The 15,715-nt window shown below is 41.6% G+C and overlaps 1 protein-coding gene across 1 annotated transcript in view; it reads right to left on the reverse strand.

Moving 5' to 3' along the window:
• The window catches only part of PDE11A (phosphodiesterase 11A), a 428,924-nt gene that overhangs the window by 46,801 nt on the left and 366,408 nt on the right, over positions 1-15,715 (reverse strand). The window contains exons 16-18 of the mRNA XM_053597557.1: positions 11,824-11,901; positions 6,129-6,192; positions 16-90 (exon numbers count right to left, since the gene is read on the reverse strand). Coding sequence (XP_053453532.1) covers positions 16-90; positions 6,129-6,192; positions 11,824-11,901 — 217 coding nt within the window. The remainder of the gene's footprint in view (positions 1-15; positions 91-6,128; positions 6,193-11,823; positions 11,902-15,715) is intronic.

The following is a 15,715-nucleotide window of genomic DNA, read 5'->3' on the forward strand; positions in this document are numbered from 1 at the left end:
AAAGCATGAACTTACTGAAGGAGTGAGCTTGAGTTCTGATCTCTCCCGATCTCCTTGTTCAAAGAACTCGCTGGTTACAAGTTCAGCCACCTGAAACATATCAATATTTTAATTTATGTTTATGTTAGTTTATCATGAGACTTGGAAGCTATTTCTTGCTTATGTATCTGGTAATTATCTTCAGCACAGGCAATCATTTAAAAAGCTTATGAGAAAGTACATTAACCTTTTCTGTTTGAAGGTATTATAGAATGTAATCAATGAAACTGATTTCCTTTTAATCAGAAGATCTTGTGCAACGTATTTTTAGAGGCATGCCAACAGACAATCTCCCATAATAGAGCTTCCATATTTGGGATGAAGCACTTCCCTGTTTTTCCACCTTCAAAACAGGAAAAGATCTTATATGGAAAAATGAAGCAAATAATAATTTGATAAAAATTTATATTTTTATATATCATTGTGTTATATCATAATAACTTAGCCAACTTCTGATTATTTCTATTTAAATTCTTTACTTTGTTGCATACTTTTATCTTTGCTTGTCTTCATCTTACTACCATAAAAACTCCTTAACTCCCTCCCTACAAATACTTGTGTGTACTCTGGGAGGGATGACCCCAGGGCATACTTCTTGGCTGCTGCTGTAGCAATCAATCAAGAGGCTAGATTCCTAGTTCAAACCAGACTTTCACAGTATGTTATGATATAGTTTGAGGAACGTGATTTGTTCTTCAGGCTGTCTGAATCTATGTACTGAAAGTGTTAATTTATGGCAGGCTCGAGTTGGTACAAGCACAATGGAATGGTTGTTCTACCCCAAACCACAGAGGCCCATATTTTTCTACTTTTCATTCATTAGATCAGCAGCTACTGATCATAGCCAAGCTAAAGAGATTTTTTTTCTTTCCCACACTAGCATTTCTCAGGATGGTTGGTGGGAAGAAAAAGAATATATCGGATAAGTGTTGAACAGGTATTTTCAACAATACTGTGGTGTGCATCTAGGAAATTTCTAAAATGAAACTAGTTCGATTTATGAACTATTATAAGAGTAGAAAAAAGTCCAAGACAACTTCATGGATTTGTCCAGAAGACCTGAATCCCCAAACTAATTTTTCTCTATTCTAGGCTTTTATAAAGACAAGGTTTTTAAGTCTGGCAAAGGTGAGCTGGGCTTAATTTAAGTCAAGTTCATAGAATCAAGATAATCACCTAAGTCTATCTCTCAAGAGACTTTGTCAACCATGGACCACAGATAAAACTTAAGTACACATTAAACACATAAACACACACATGCACACCTACACCTGAGAGTGGCAAGCATGCACTTATTATAATGAATAACTTGAGTATCCAGTAAGTTCAGACTTCTACACTTTTAATGTGAAATATGGGTTCAAGTTTTGAACCACATAAAACTATTTGGAACTGACTGAAATATCTCCCTCTCCCCGACCTCTGGCTCCCGGGACTTCACTTGTATGTTTTCCAGGAGTTGATTCACTTCTCTCCTCTGCAGTCTCTGCCGCTACCTTTCATTCCAGCACATCAGGCCTCCCTCTCCTTTCACTGGCCTTCTTTGAAGAAGAAATGGTCCCCTACAGGTATGGCCTCATTTGTTCAGCTCCCAGAACTCTCCCTCACGTTGCTGTGGGCTGGGTCTTTTGCATTGAAGAATGTAAATGTACACATCAGGCCCCGAGGTGGGGGTCCTGTGCAGGTCTGTAACCCCCGAAAAGCAACAAAATTAAAACAAAATCCTGTCCTGGCTCTTTCAGAAGCATCTCTCCTGTGCTTCTTTCACAACTTAACTTGTACCACTGCTTTGTTTGTACTTAAAAACCCAATCAGGAACATAAAATGGCTCCTGTTGAATTTGACATTAAAGAAGAACATTGAGATGCTGGTCGGGCCTTGGGGGATCACAGGGCAACCCACATGCTTAGAGTCATGTTTGTGAGGAAGGAAAAGTGGAATAGACCCTGGTAGAAAAACATTTTGAAAGGGAGTTAAAAAAAAATCAACATATAGGAAGTTAGGAATATATTTTTAAAAGAAGGATCTTCTGTTTTGTCCAAATGTTTCCTAAAATTAGGAAATGAGTACATTTAAAAAAATACCTTAACCTGTATCACTTGGAGACAAACACAAATGAGATCTCCAGCTTAGAATGTGAATTTAGCTTTCTGATGGAAACATTTGGAAAAACAATGGTTTTGTGTTTTATGTCCCTGAATGCTTACATTTCTGCACTTATCAGCAGAACTTCACATCCTAAAAATAAAATAATATTTGTACTAGTGACTAAGAAGACCACCTACAAGCAGCTATTAGGCCTCCCAAGTTGGTCTAAAATATTATTGCAGAAACTTTTTCTTCCTCCCAAGTACTTTGCTCTGACACTCTCCTACCCCAGTGGGCTCCTGCTTTTCCAGCTCTTGATATGCATTTATTCTACTGGGGTTCCTGAAGGCCCCAGCACATCTCATTTCACCCTGTTCCCTTCCTGGTCTTCTCAATTTTTCTCCTAGTCCTGCTAACTTCCTTGCACTTTCCGTCCCTCTATTTGGTTCTATCCCTATCACAGCAGCCACAGTGCGACACTTTCCTCCATCCCTGGAAGAGCCTCCTGCCTCTTCTTTGCTGTCTCTTCTCCACCAGAAGGGAGGCCTTCCATGTGGGGCAAGTGAAGGGTGAGCAGAGATGCAGAAAGATGCTACTCAACCACACAATTCTTCACAATTACCCTGCTTTATGTGACTTCAGGTGTATCACATGGAAATTAAAACCAAAGCTCAATTGGAGGAGGGCTTTATGGGAAAACTACCCAGTTTACATTGTACTGTGATATATAAACCTTTATTTGTGTTAAACAGCTGAAATTTTAGAATATATTGTTACTGAAACAAAATCTAGCCTAAACTTGCCTAATACAAAAATTTGAGGTGCAATCACTTCTTGGTCTTTTGGCTAAGATCAAGTGTGGAGGTGAGGTGCTGCTGGTAAAAAAAGAGAGAGAGAGATGGAGAGAAAAAAGAGCCTAAAATACATGTCTTCAGCTTGGGAACCAGGTATAAGACAGTGACAATCCATGGTACACAGTGGCAAAATGTTTTGTTTAATTATCACTAAAATAAAGCTAACCATGTTCTTAGTGACCTTATAGTCTTAGGAGAAGAGATTGAAAAACAAATCATCAGTAGCACGCGGTAGTTGCTATTGATTGTTTCACTATATATTAAAGGAAGTGAGTTCAGAAAAGGATCAGCAGGCTTATAACAAGGAATGAAAGAGAATAGAAAAAGTCACAAATTTAAGGTCTTGTAGAGAGAAGGAAGATGACTTTGCTTCTCAACTCCAAACCAGGAAAATGAAAATTTAGATATGCTTTGAATGACAAAGGTTGTTCAAGACTCAGCTTTGCAAGAAGATTCAAATTGAAGATACGGCTAATGTACCTATCATTATAAATTCTGAATGAATTAGGTCCTTTTAACTGGACAAAAATGGCTTAAAGAAATGATTTAACTACATGGTTCTCCTACTGAAGCCTTTTAGGCTCAAGGCACTAGGAATTAAGTCGCGAGAGAGAAAGAAAAATATATTTGCTATGTTTCTTTATTCCTGAATGCAAAGAAGCAAAGAAACAGAGAAAATCTATGATGTTTATATACAACTGTGAATATGGTTATTGGCGAATGGAAATGACCAGAGTCAAAGACATCAGCAGCTGTCTAAGTTTGAAGAGAGTTTTAACATTAAAGAACCCTGAGCCTGGGACTGTGTCAAACAAGGTTTGGGCCCTCAAACTTCTTTAGGTGAGAATCAGCACGAGAAAACAACTTGATCTTCAGTCAAAGAATAGTTTCCCAGGGAAGATCTAAAGGTTGCAAAAAATAATGAACTGGGTCCATCTTCCAGAGACTCTCAGCTGACCACAGTGCTGATGTCCCCACAGTGAGTGCCCAGTGGGATTTCACAACTGCCATGGCTCCCAACTGCCCAATGTTGCTCTTCTCTTAGTTTTCTGGATGGAAGTGTTATAAAAGGTGTTTTGTGTTTGGGGTGTATGTTAGAAGCTGTATTTTGAGAATATGTAGGTCTTTAAATTGGCATTCCGATCTGATAGAGAAACTAACAGAGATCCTGATTTTGAATTTGATGCCATTACTGATGAGACATTTGGTCTGTCTTCCTTGGAAAGAGGATATTTTGTCTGCAGGAATGAGAGTGAATCACATTTTTGGTGATTAGAAGAGCACCCTTTGGTAGTTATATTTTCACTAAGTATTTCTGCATTCTTTCTGGACAATTGGAAGGATTATACTTCCTGGATGGGTAGGGTCATGTGACAAATTTTGTCCAATGAATTATTGCAGAAGTCATCTAACTGCCAGTGGGAGACCCTCATGGCCTCTGCCAGAATGATCCATCAGCCCAGTGCAGGATGAGGACAAAGAGGCACCAGCCAAGCCCAGATGCACATGTTCACAAGCAGTTTGTTGCGTAAAGCCACTGAGATTTTGGGTTTAGTGACGACATAGCCTATTCTATGGAAAGGTTACATCATTGAAAAATGATGATTGATGCATCCTGTGTAGGAAAGCATAAAATGCTATTAAGAATAAAAGCTCTGGGTGGCGCCTGTGGCTCAAAGGAGTTGGGCGCCGGCCCCACATGCCGAGGTGGTGGGTTCAAACCCAGCCCCGGCCCAAAACTGCAAATAAATAAATAAATAAATAGATCAATAGAATAAAAGCTCTGGAGCCTTATCTGCTAGAGTCTATATCGAGCCCCACCATCTACTAGCTAAATGACCTCTGGTTATTTATCCTTTCTAAGCCTCATTTTTCCCATTCGTGAAATGGGATAATAACTATATTTGTTTTCTAAGCCTGCTGTGAATTACCACAAACTTGGTGGCTAAAACAGCAGGGATTGATTTTCTCATAGGTCTGGAGGCCGGGAGGTCCACATCAGTTCGCTGGGCAGAGATGAAGGCGTCCGCAGGGATGTGCTCGCTCTGGAGGCTCTTGGAGAGCATCTGTTCCTGGCTTCTTCCAGGTTCGGGGGCTGCAGCATTCCTGTGCTCGTCTGTGCCCGTGCGCCACTCCCATCCCTGCCCTGCCTCCGCACTGCCTTCTCGTCTCCTGAACGTGTCATCTCTTTCTGCTCTCTCTTAGAAGCACGCTCATGATTGGATTTAGAGAATACCTGGGTTGTCCAGGATGCTGTCTCCAGGCAAGCCCCTTAATTTAATCACACCCGCAAAGACGCCCTTTCCGCCCTTGCCTTTCCTATAGGGCAACATTTATAGGTTCTGGGGATTAGGATTTGATATCTTCAGGTGGCCATTATTCAGCCTACTATAGTAAGTAAACCTACCTAAAGGGGACAGGATTAAATGAGATTATGTACATAAAATAGTCAGTCAATATTATTTGTTGATATAGAAAAGATATCTTATTTTTCCTAAAATGTCTAGTTTCAAGATGCCGAGTTACTGTTTTGGCCCCTACTACCCACACAGTGGGAGCCTCATAACACTTAAAGGGCTGTTAATCTCGAAATACGATGAGTACCAAGGATGTTAAGTTGGAGAGTGGTTCCACTGGAAATTACTCTTGCTATAGAATGCATGTTTTGCAGCAGAGAAACTGGACAGGTAGTAAAAGCATGATTTCTTTTCTACAAATTAAATTGGACACTGAACATTTTTTTCCACGGAGCTGTCTGCTATCTAAATAGTATTTGAAAAGAAAAGAAAAATAGAATTTTTTTATCTTCTTTTTTTTTTCAGATGAGAAAAGCAGGACCCTGTGCTAAGACATGATTACTTAGCCAAAAACACTTTTGAAACCCTTGCCATAAGAAATGGTCAAAGCGTTGTTCAGATTTAGCAGGTTAAAAAAACCTTAGAGTCAGAAATATTATTGCTCAGTGGAGGCAATAAAGAAAAGGCTATGCAATAAACCATGTTGCTCCTAAGCCCCCTGCTATTTTTTACACTATGTTAATATTGATGCAAATCGACTAGGGTTTCAGCGCCTGGTAGTCAGGGCTCTGGGAATACTGTCCCCCCAACCCCCCTCCTTTGCTAAGCCCTGCCATTAATCACTACTTGCCTGTCTTGAGATCTCCCACGGTTTGGTCACGGCTCCAAGGTCACAGGCTGTCATTAACATTGATCTGAAAAACAGAACCAAACCAAACAGCCTGAATAATCTTTTGTTGCATTCCTAAACAAACCTGTCCTAGATACATAAATAAATAGAATGGAAAGGAGGCCAGCTCACATCTTCCTTCCCTCGACAAGGGGCAGCACTGTTTATAGTCCCTGTGCTCAGCGTCTCTGTTATGTGGCCACACTGCTTAGGAAGACAAAGCTCTCACACATCCTCCCCTGGCCCTTTTGTTTTGTCTGCAGCAAATCAAGGAAAGCAAAGCACTACTTTCTCCATACCTGAGCTAAGCAAGCTCTGTTTAAAATAATTTCTAATGGACAATACTATTGGTTTTGTTTTCTTTTTAACTGTAAGCAGCAGAATCAGCATATAACATTATATACATGGTGGATGAAACTATTTACCAACTTATCACTGATTGATGAGAGCAGAAGAAAACACGTACCAAAGAGCCGAGGTGCACGGCACATGAGGAGCACCTACGTTTCCATCTGCTCTGCAGAGCTAAGATTTATGGGGGAGAGTCACACTGTCTCGCTCCAGTTTACTACCCGGCTCCAACCATGTTTTATAATCATTCTGAAGGAGAAACACTCAGCTACAGATTTCATTAAATTGAGCACATACAGAAGCATAGGAATGATCTGAAACCGATTTGGGGGGACAGATTTAACTAGGATTGACACTAAACCACGGAAACACAGGAAACAATTTAAATCGTAGATAGCTCTGGTACTATAGTTTGACGAGGCATATTCTTTGTCTCAAACCTGCTTGTTTTGTGCTAAAGCCGGCAGTAGGTGTTGAAAGGTAACGCAGGATCTGAGCTGGGTAACCACATTGTAGCTAGCTGCTTTGGAGAAAGGGATGTGTTGTTACAGGCGACAGGGCTGTCCTGATGTCAGGTGTTAACATTTCATCCCCTGCCGGATCTGAACGCCTCAGAAACATGTCTGCTGCCCAGATGGGAGAGCATGCCTAGAAGGCAGGGGGCTGTGTAATGTCCCCAGGATGCCCTCCAGGGAACAAGGCAGACTGTAGATAGCAATAGGTCATTCAAGGCATAGCGAGGCAGCACCAGCATCTGCAGTCCTCGCCCTCTGGGATTCAAGCACCTTTTATGAAACATCTAATTCCAAGCACCTTTTATGAAACATCTAATTCCAAGCACCTTTTATGAAACATCTAATTCCAAACATCTAATTCTGTGTTAACTACTACATACAACCAACTGACTACTAACTAAGTACTAACTAAATGAATCCTCATCACAACCCCATAGGTAGGTGCCATTATTCTTATTTTACAGATAAGTAAACAGAAACATCAAAGATTAAGTAACTTGCCCCAGGTGAGCAGAGGATTCAGAATTCTGTGCTTATGGCTAAGCTGCCAGATTTCTTCCCCCTACCCTGCAACACTTCTTGCTTTAGGTTCTGTTGTGAGGACGAGATGTGGGTAATGCGGGGTCTCTGCAGCATCTCTGCTGGATGGGAAATAATCTCTGTGAGATGACTACTTGCATCACAACTTAGGTGATTAGATAGGTTCTGTCCAACTGATAATTTGAAAATTACCTCTCAGATTTATATTGCCATTAGCTAGTTTATCATTGAGTTTATTGAGTATCTTTAAGGTGCTCAGATGATAATTCTAATATCTACTAGTTACTGGGCTGCCGCTACAAGGTGATTGACAGAGTCTCTATGTTAATCTCTGAAGATACTATTATTGTCTCCTTTGTACAGATCAAAAATTAAGGATCAGAAAGGTAACTTGCCCAAGGTTACAGAGCCAGAAAGTGTCAAAGTTAAAACTGGAATCCACAAAGTCTGAGGGCAGGATCTCTGCTCCAGGGACTACAGCGGAGCAGAAAGTCTGCACAGAGAGGCAAGACAGGGAGGGCTGGGAGGAGGGCGGTTGAGTGGATGAAACCTTCGTCCACTTGGCGCTGGGGAGTCAGTTAAGGCTGAGGACTCAGGAGGAACCTGGTTAAACCTTGAGGGAGAAAATGTGAGGTGTAAATGTGAAGACAGCTTGAAGTGAAGAGAATGGAAGGAAGGTGGCCAGTTGGATGCATAAAGTGAAACAGGGAATGAGGAGTGGAAAGGCAAGGACGAGGATGGGAGAGATTACAAAGGATGAACTGAAGGAAACAAAGGAGCAATTTTATCTCAGTTTTAAATCCAGCCTCTGCAGGAAGTGAAAGGTCTTTTCCAGAGTAAGAGAGCAGGGAGGAGGTCTGTACCAATTGTTTTAGTCTTGAGGTCCCCATAATTCTAGTTCAACTTACAGGGAAGTTGTGTCAATCTGTTTAGTACAATGCAATGAGTGGTCTAGAATAAGGAAGGCATGACTATCTACGTCCTGAGTGGGAAAAGACAGGGTGTACCCCACGTAGCCGAGACTTGCAGCAGATTATTCTTAACTTGCCTCTCCTCTATATGCCAACATTTTTTCAATAATAATCTTGTGATTATTACTATTAATCACTATCTTTTTGATTTGTTCTATAGTTTTTAAATAACTGGCAGATTAAGAGGAATACATTTTAATTTCAAAGACATATTCAAATTCAGTAGAAGATTTCACGTATGAACTGCAAGTTTTACTTACCGAATGACAATATTACACCTTGCAGTGCGCACTTTGTTTCACTGTTTTAAATTTTAAACACAAATAAAAATTACCCATAGTCATATTAAATGACAGGATGGAAATAACTCACATTATGTTTTTTCATTTTTATCAGTTTTTATCATTTACTGGGCTATCCTTGTTTATCCTGAATATAGTCTTTAAAAGTAGGAATATGAGATTCTGCAAAGTTGGAGATACAGACTCCCCCCAGAGTGTGTTCAAAAGGTTCCAAACAGTTAAGAACTTACTCTTGAGAGCATGGAGCTGAGTGTCCCTGCATCAGGGACTGACTGCACAACTAGGAATTCTTGGAATTAACTTACAATACAGGTACAAAGAAAGGAGAAATAAGAAACACGTGCTAATTGGAAGTTTTTGATATCAATTATTTTGATTCTCAACAATAACCTCAGCAACTATTCAGAATGTGTACCAACCAAAGATGTCTTTCAGGAGGACTATCATCTCATCGACTTCATTTAGAATTGCTGGCACGAGGTGAACATGAAAAGCAGACTGACTTTTAGTTGGTTTTATTACTATTTTTAACTTCTCTATGGATAGTACTTATCACAGCAGCACCCCTGGTGCCCTATGGTCTCAGTGTAACCATGAACGGAAGAGGGAGGGAGGGCATGTGGGGGATGCACCTCTGTGTTACATACCGCTCTTCCAAATAAGGTATTTCCACCATATGGGGTTCGCTGCCCAAAAGTTTGAATATATGTACAGGAAAATATCCAGGTGGAGATATTTATGGAGGACTGGCATTTTTGAAAGGGAGCTGAGAAGAGAGGCGAAAGCCCAAGAAGCAGGTTTGGGACAAATATGGGAAGAGAAGGTAGGTGAAAGGATGATGAGGAACAAGAGGAAAATCAAAAATAGGTGGTTGGGGGACAGTTACGTCCCACAGTGGGAGGAGGAAGAAGGGCTAGAGGAGGACCCAGAAGGGAAGGGAGAGTCAGGAAGAAGGAAGGAAATCCAGAAGAGTGTGTGGCTTTGCAGCATTCAAGGCTGGGGAGAGTTTTAAGAAAAGAAAGGCACATTCCACTAGGCACTGTGGGAGATCAAGGAAGCCTGAAGAGGAAGGAAACCAGTGAGTTTCTTGTTTTTCTTTTTTTTGAGACAGAGTCTCACTTTGTCGCCCTCAGTAGAGTGCTGTGGCATCACAGCTCACAGCAACCTCCAGCTCTTGGGCTTAGTGGATTCTCTTGCCTCCGCCTCCCAAGTAGGTGGGACTATCGGTGCCTGCCACAACGCCTGGCTATTTTTTTCTTGCAGTTTGTCTGGGGTCGGATTTGAATCCACCACCCTCGGCATATGGGGCTGGCGCCCTACCCACTGAGCCACAGGCGCTGCCCAGAAACCAGTGACTTTCAAAAGGAGCAGAAATCACATTTCACAGATGTAATTCCTCAGCGGAGGAACAGCTAAGTGCCCTGTATTTATCCATGTTTAGGAAGGATAAAAGAGTGTGAGATGAGCTCATGGCAAAGATTCCAAGGCATATAGTTGAGTGAAAAAGCAAGTTCACCTTGGTGTGTAAAAATATAACTTATGTGAAAAGAAACAGTAAAAATCTACACTAACCAGTATTTTTCCTCGGGGAACCCATCTATGCAAATGCTTTGGAAATGGAGTGGAAAGACATGGCAGATTGGTAGCGGAGGATGACTGTGAACCAGTATGGGGAAGGGGGTGGAGCTCCAGGGAGACTTGGGGGTTTATCTGCAATAGTTAACTTGTTACAGAAAAATGTATTCATACAATTACTCATGGAATTAAAAATTATACAAAAAGAAAGATGTTGCCTTGCAAGGAGTGAGGGGAGGTGCAGGGGACGTGTGGGAGTGAAGAGGAGAAAGCTGTGATGCCACCTGGGAGAAGGCAGGGAAGACTTTTAGTATTTTTGACTTGGGGGTGGTGGTGGAAGCATAGTTGTAGGTCTAGGAAGGTCATGACAGAAACAACAGAGTTTGAAAATGGAAGCTGAAGAAGCACAATAGCAAGGCTGGGGTGGGTATGGGGCAGGTGGAAGGAATGGAGTTAGGACATGCGTGGAGGGGCTGATCCTGAAGAGAGGAAGGGTATCTCTCTCTGGAAAGAATGAAGTCTGCAAAAATAACACCAAGAAACACAGGAGAGGACAGAAATAAAGGGCCCCCTGTGGAGAGGGGTGTGGGGTCAGCTGCCGTGTGCAGGGAGGCAGAGCCCATGTGCTGAAGCTGTTGTCAGAGGTGGGATCCAGCAGATAGGGGGCCATGATGGGGATCACACTTGGGGGATTCCAGTGGTTGCCTGGTGTGGAGCTGACCCAGTGTGCCCCAATACTGGCCTCACAAGCTTTCCCAGCGAGACTCAGCAGGGTCAGAACAGAGACAGGACAGCAGAAGGTCTGGCCTGGGTGAGGTAGAGATGGTGGGAGGCCAGGGCAGAAGAGAAGGAGGAATGGTGACAGAGTAGTTCTAATATGCCACCTAAACACGGTGGATTTCAGTTGTCCTTTTTAAACAGCTGGGCAGGAGGTCTGTGCAGATTCCAGACTGCAACAGATTCTTCCACCACCAAAATTATTCTGACCAGTTCTCTATCCACAATGCCTGTTATCTCTAAGGAAACCAAAAGGTAACCCTCTGCTTTCCTCTGCTGTGGACCTCTGATTTCTAAGCCTCAAAAAATCCCTTCTCTGCCCGCCTTGTACCCTCCTCCCTCCAGGAAAAAGAGGAAATCATGGCTTGCTGAAGCTCAACTAGCTTGAACATCATTTTCTATTCTTAAAAGGCAGATTTGTGGAGAAGAGGCAGAAATGTAATAAATTATAAAACAAAAAACATTTTCTATCTTTTCTCTCGTGATTCAACTAACCTCTGACTGTTTTGAATGAAAGCTAAGATCTGTCACTTTAAAAATCACTTCCATGCTCTTACAACTGTTGGGAAAGTGTGGCCCAATGTCCAAATAACCCAGAAACACATACATAAGAGCTTTTTCTTACCGAAATGTATCACGATGGCTTTTGATGTTCCAATCATATTCTCCTTTACTGACAAGTTCAAAGAATTCTGTTCTCCTCCTGCAGGAAAATCAAATGAAGAAGAAGGGGAAAAAAAAACCAACCTGGAATGAAATTTCTCAGTCCGTGGGGTAACAAACACATTTATGGGAAAAATATAAGACCACCTGAATCAAGTAACTTAATACTTAAAATACTTGAAATCATGAGGCAAAGGCGCTATCAAAATAAGTCACTTAAAAAAAAATACGGCTGCTTCAAGAAAAAGCCACAGTCATTCCTGAATGTATTTACAACAGAGGAGATTATGGAGCCATAAAACAGAAAACAATGTGGTGCGGCATTTAGGATTATGTGCTGTGACGCCCTGCGACACTTCCTGAGAGTCAGAGAAGGGAGGCAAGGACAGTGAAAAGCACGATTCCAGAATGTACTTTCAGCATGGCGCGGAATGGAGCTGCATGGTGATCCAGGATAAGATCAACTCCCTGGCAGTAAATTCAAGATAAACATCTTCCCCCCACCCCCAGGTTAGAGAATAATGATTTCATCATTTCAGGGCTTAACCACGCAGACTCTGAAGTCAGAAAGTGACTGTCCTTCCACGCGGGCTCAGTGACCTACGTGCTGCTTAACTTTGAAAAGTACTTACCCCCTCGGAGCCTCCATTTCCTGATCTAACCCTGGGCTCTAACTCAGAGTTTAATCTCAGTGAAGATTAAAGGAGAGGACGTGCGCAGAGCATTTACACACACCCCCCATCCCTGGCTGTTCATTTGGAGAGGGATAGACATGGAAGAGACAGAAAAGGAATATTTTAATGTTGTGAACATAGGATGCCTTCCATTGTCAAGACTTTGGTTTATCTTGCTATATTATTTCATTTTATAGAGAAAAAGAAAAAAAAGAAGAGGATAACACTATTTCTATTTAAGAATAATTTCCCGAGTTTTCATCCTCGTAATGCTTCCTGATGAGAGTATTTAAAGGATCCTAACACACCATTTCATCCCCTAAATTCTAGGTGAAAGGGTGCAAATTTCCTGGTAGGTGGAAAATTTTGATGTAAGCAAATTTCCTGGTAGGTGGAAAAGCCTGTTTAACCTTATTTAACCACAAAATTCCACACAATACTGATGTCTTAAAAAATACACTTTGAAAAATGCCAGCAGGACACGTCATTGATGTTGGAAACCGGAGCAGGATCTTGGAAACTTAATGAACGCTGACCCATTGTGGTTTGGGGGACAAAGGACACGATGCTGAGAACAACTGGCTGCCTGTGTCTGGCCTGGGGTGCCATCACTGCTGACCAAATGTATGGACATCTTGTTAAGCAATCAGGCTGCCTACTCAATTTAGTCGAAAGGGGGCAGGTCAGGAAGACGGATGTAGGGTATAGCTTACTTCCATATTCCAGACACAAAGACAGGTCCTGGATCCATCTTTTCAAGCTGATATAGGTCAAGGCCACACTATGGTATGAGACATCTCCAAGACAACCTCATAGCAATTGGCAGAGATGGCATTGCACAAGTGCACAGAGGGCTCAGCAACCCTCCCTCTTTGGGGGCACTGAGTACAGATTCTTTCTTTGTATTACCTTTACCACCTTCTTCATTTGGCCCAGTCCCTTCTTCATGACCAGGGCCGTCACCATCACTGACTGTCAACTGAAATAGAAATAGTAGTGGAATGGAAAGAGCCTCAGTTTAGACTCATTGATCCGGGCTCAATGTTGACTGTCACTTATTAGCCTTGTGATCCTGGGTGAGCAACTCCACCTTGCTGAGCCTCAATTTCCAGCTTTGTAGTGAGAATTTGAGGTCGGGTGTGCTAAGTGTGTGGCACTGGTAGATACTAAATACCTGATAGCGATGGTTAATATATAAATGATATAAATATTATTACATGAAGAGTAAAGAGTTCACCCGATTCTCTCCTCTTACTGAATAGAAATTAATCTTCTTTTGAATTATTGAGAGCAGAAAGTTGGGTTCAGTAAATATTTATTGAACATCTACTCTACTTATGAATACAAGACATGACTGCTACCTTTACACCTCTGAGCTTAGCCAGGGTAACCAACAAATAAATAAGGAATTCCAGGGCGGTGCCTGTGGCTCAAAGGAGTAGGACGCTGGCCCCATATGCTGGAGGTGGCAGGTTCAAACCCAGCCCCGGCCAAAAACTGTGGGGAAAAAAAAAAAGGTAATTCCACCTTTAAATGATAATGATTCTGGGACTGAAGTGACATGAGAGAGGTGTCTACTTTGGGCATAAAATTTAAATGGGTGCCTCAAAATTCAGTAATCAAGATAAATATTTTGGTGTGATATTTTCAAAAATCAAAATAAGTGCAAAAAAAAAAAACCTTGATGAACAATATAAAAAAATTCCAAATAAAGACAAAATTCTAAATTAAGACAGGACTCTTTGCAGGGCTCACCTCACCTGTCTTACCCTAGTCCCAGCCCTGGTGAGGCTAATATTTATGGGGTCCTTACTATGTTTCTGGAAGACTTTGTGGGCTCTGTCACTTAATACCTATGTGACTGAACTTGAGCAGGTTATTTAACCTTTCTAGGCTTCAGTTTTCTTATTAGTAAAAGAAAAACAGTAAAAAGATCTACCTTGTAGGGAAGGTGGGAAGATTAAGTGAAATGGTGTAAAAGACTTAACAGAGTGCTTGGAAAAAAGAGATGATCAGTAAGGATCAGTTACTGTTCTTAAACTCAGAGGGCTGAGTACCTGGCCCAACGTCTCACAGCTGCTGAGTGGCAAGGCTGGGATATAAAGGCAGCTAAGATGTGCCCTGGGTGTCCAGGGAGCACAGATTTAGGCACTTTGCTTAGCTTGGAGGATCATGGAGGTTCATAAAGCTTTCTGGAATTGCTGGTCAGTCATCATCCTTATCATCTTTTGCATTTAGGTAGTCATTTCAAGTCTGGGAGTTAGTCCAAGAAATCACAAGAATTCAAGCTCCACAAAGGCAAGGGCCTGCCCATTTTTGTTCACTCCTACAAAACTGTCTGACATGAAGCAGGAACACAATAAATATTTGTCGACTTGATGAATGAACTAAAATGATTATTTCAGAAAGCTATTCATTTTTTAAAAAATAACTCTTTAGTTACTGGTTTCTCCTTGACTTTCATTGTTCTAGGGACTTCACAGTTGCCTTTTGGAGAGATGGAGTTAAGAAAACATCATAAAATCTATTTAAGAAAAGTGCTGTCAGATTCTTGCAGACTAGATATTAACCAGAAACAAGTGGACAACATAATGAGTTGTAGGAAATAACAACACCATTCCCATCCAGTATCTGACCAACTCTCCACTGACTGTTGTTATAACTGCCAAGGGTTTGTTCGACATATGGAACACAACATCTTTGATGCAAAATGAAGGCACGTTACCTAGGGCCAACTCATTGAAGAAAACAAATGCTTTTTTTAAATGCAACTCTACGACGTGACAAACAAGAAGGCTGTAAGAATAAATTCTCAGATGATGGACATTTTAACAGCTAGAGCCAGGGGTGTGAAAATCAAAACCAAACTCAAGATCAGTCACAAACTCCACATCACATTAACAAAGCTAGAACAAAAGAGAACATCAACTATTCTGAGCCAATGGCGGGTAGAGGACGAGTAAGAGGAACCTTTTCATAGGGCGCAGAAAACTGTAGCAAACGGAAGTGATGTTCCCTGTGCTGGGCAGAGCCTGTTCTTCCTGTCAGCGCCACACGCTCTGTTGTCTCTGGGTTCGGCTGTGACCTCAGAAGGTAACAGGGGTCTTCCTGCACTATACTTTTGTCAAGAGAAACATGACAAAGTCTGTTTTGTTTTGTTTTTTTAAAGGTCTTGAAAAA

The sequence above is a fragment of the Nycticebus coucang genome, chromosome 7, assembly GCF_027406575.1.
Source record: "Nycticebus coucang isolate mNycCou1 chromosome 7, mNycCou1.pri, whole genome shotgun sequence".
Classification (NCBI taxonomy): Eukaryota; Metazoa; Chordata; class Mammalia; order Primates; family Lorisidae; genus Nycticebus; species Nycticebus coucang.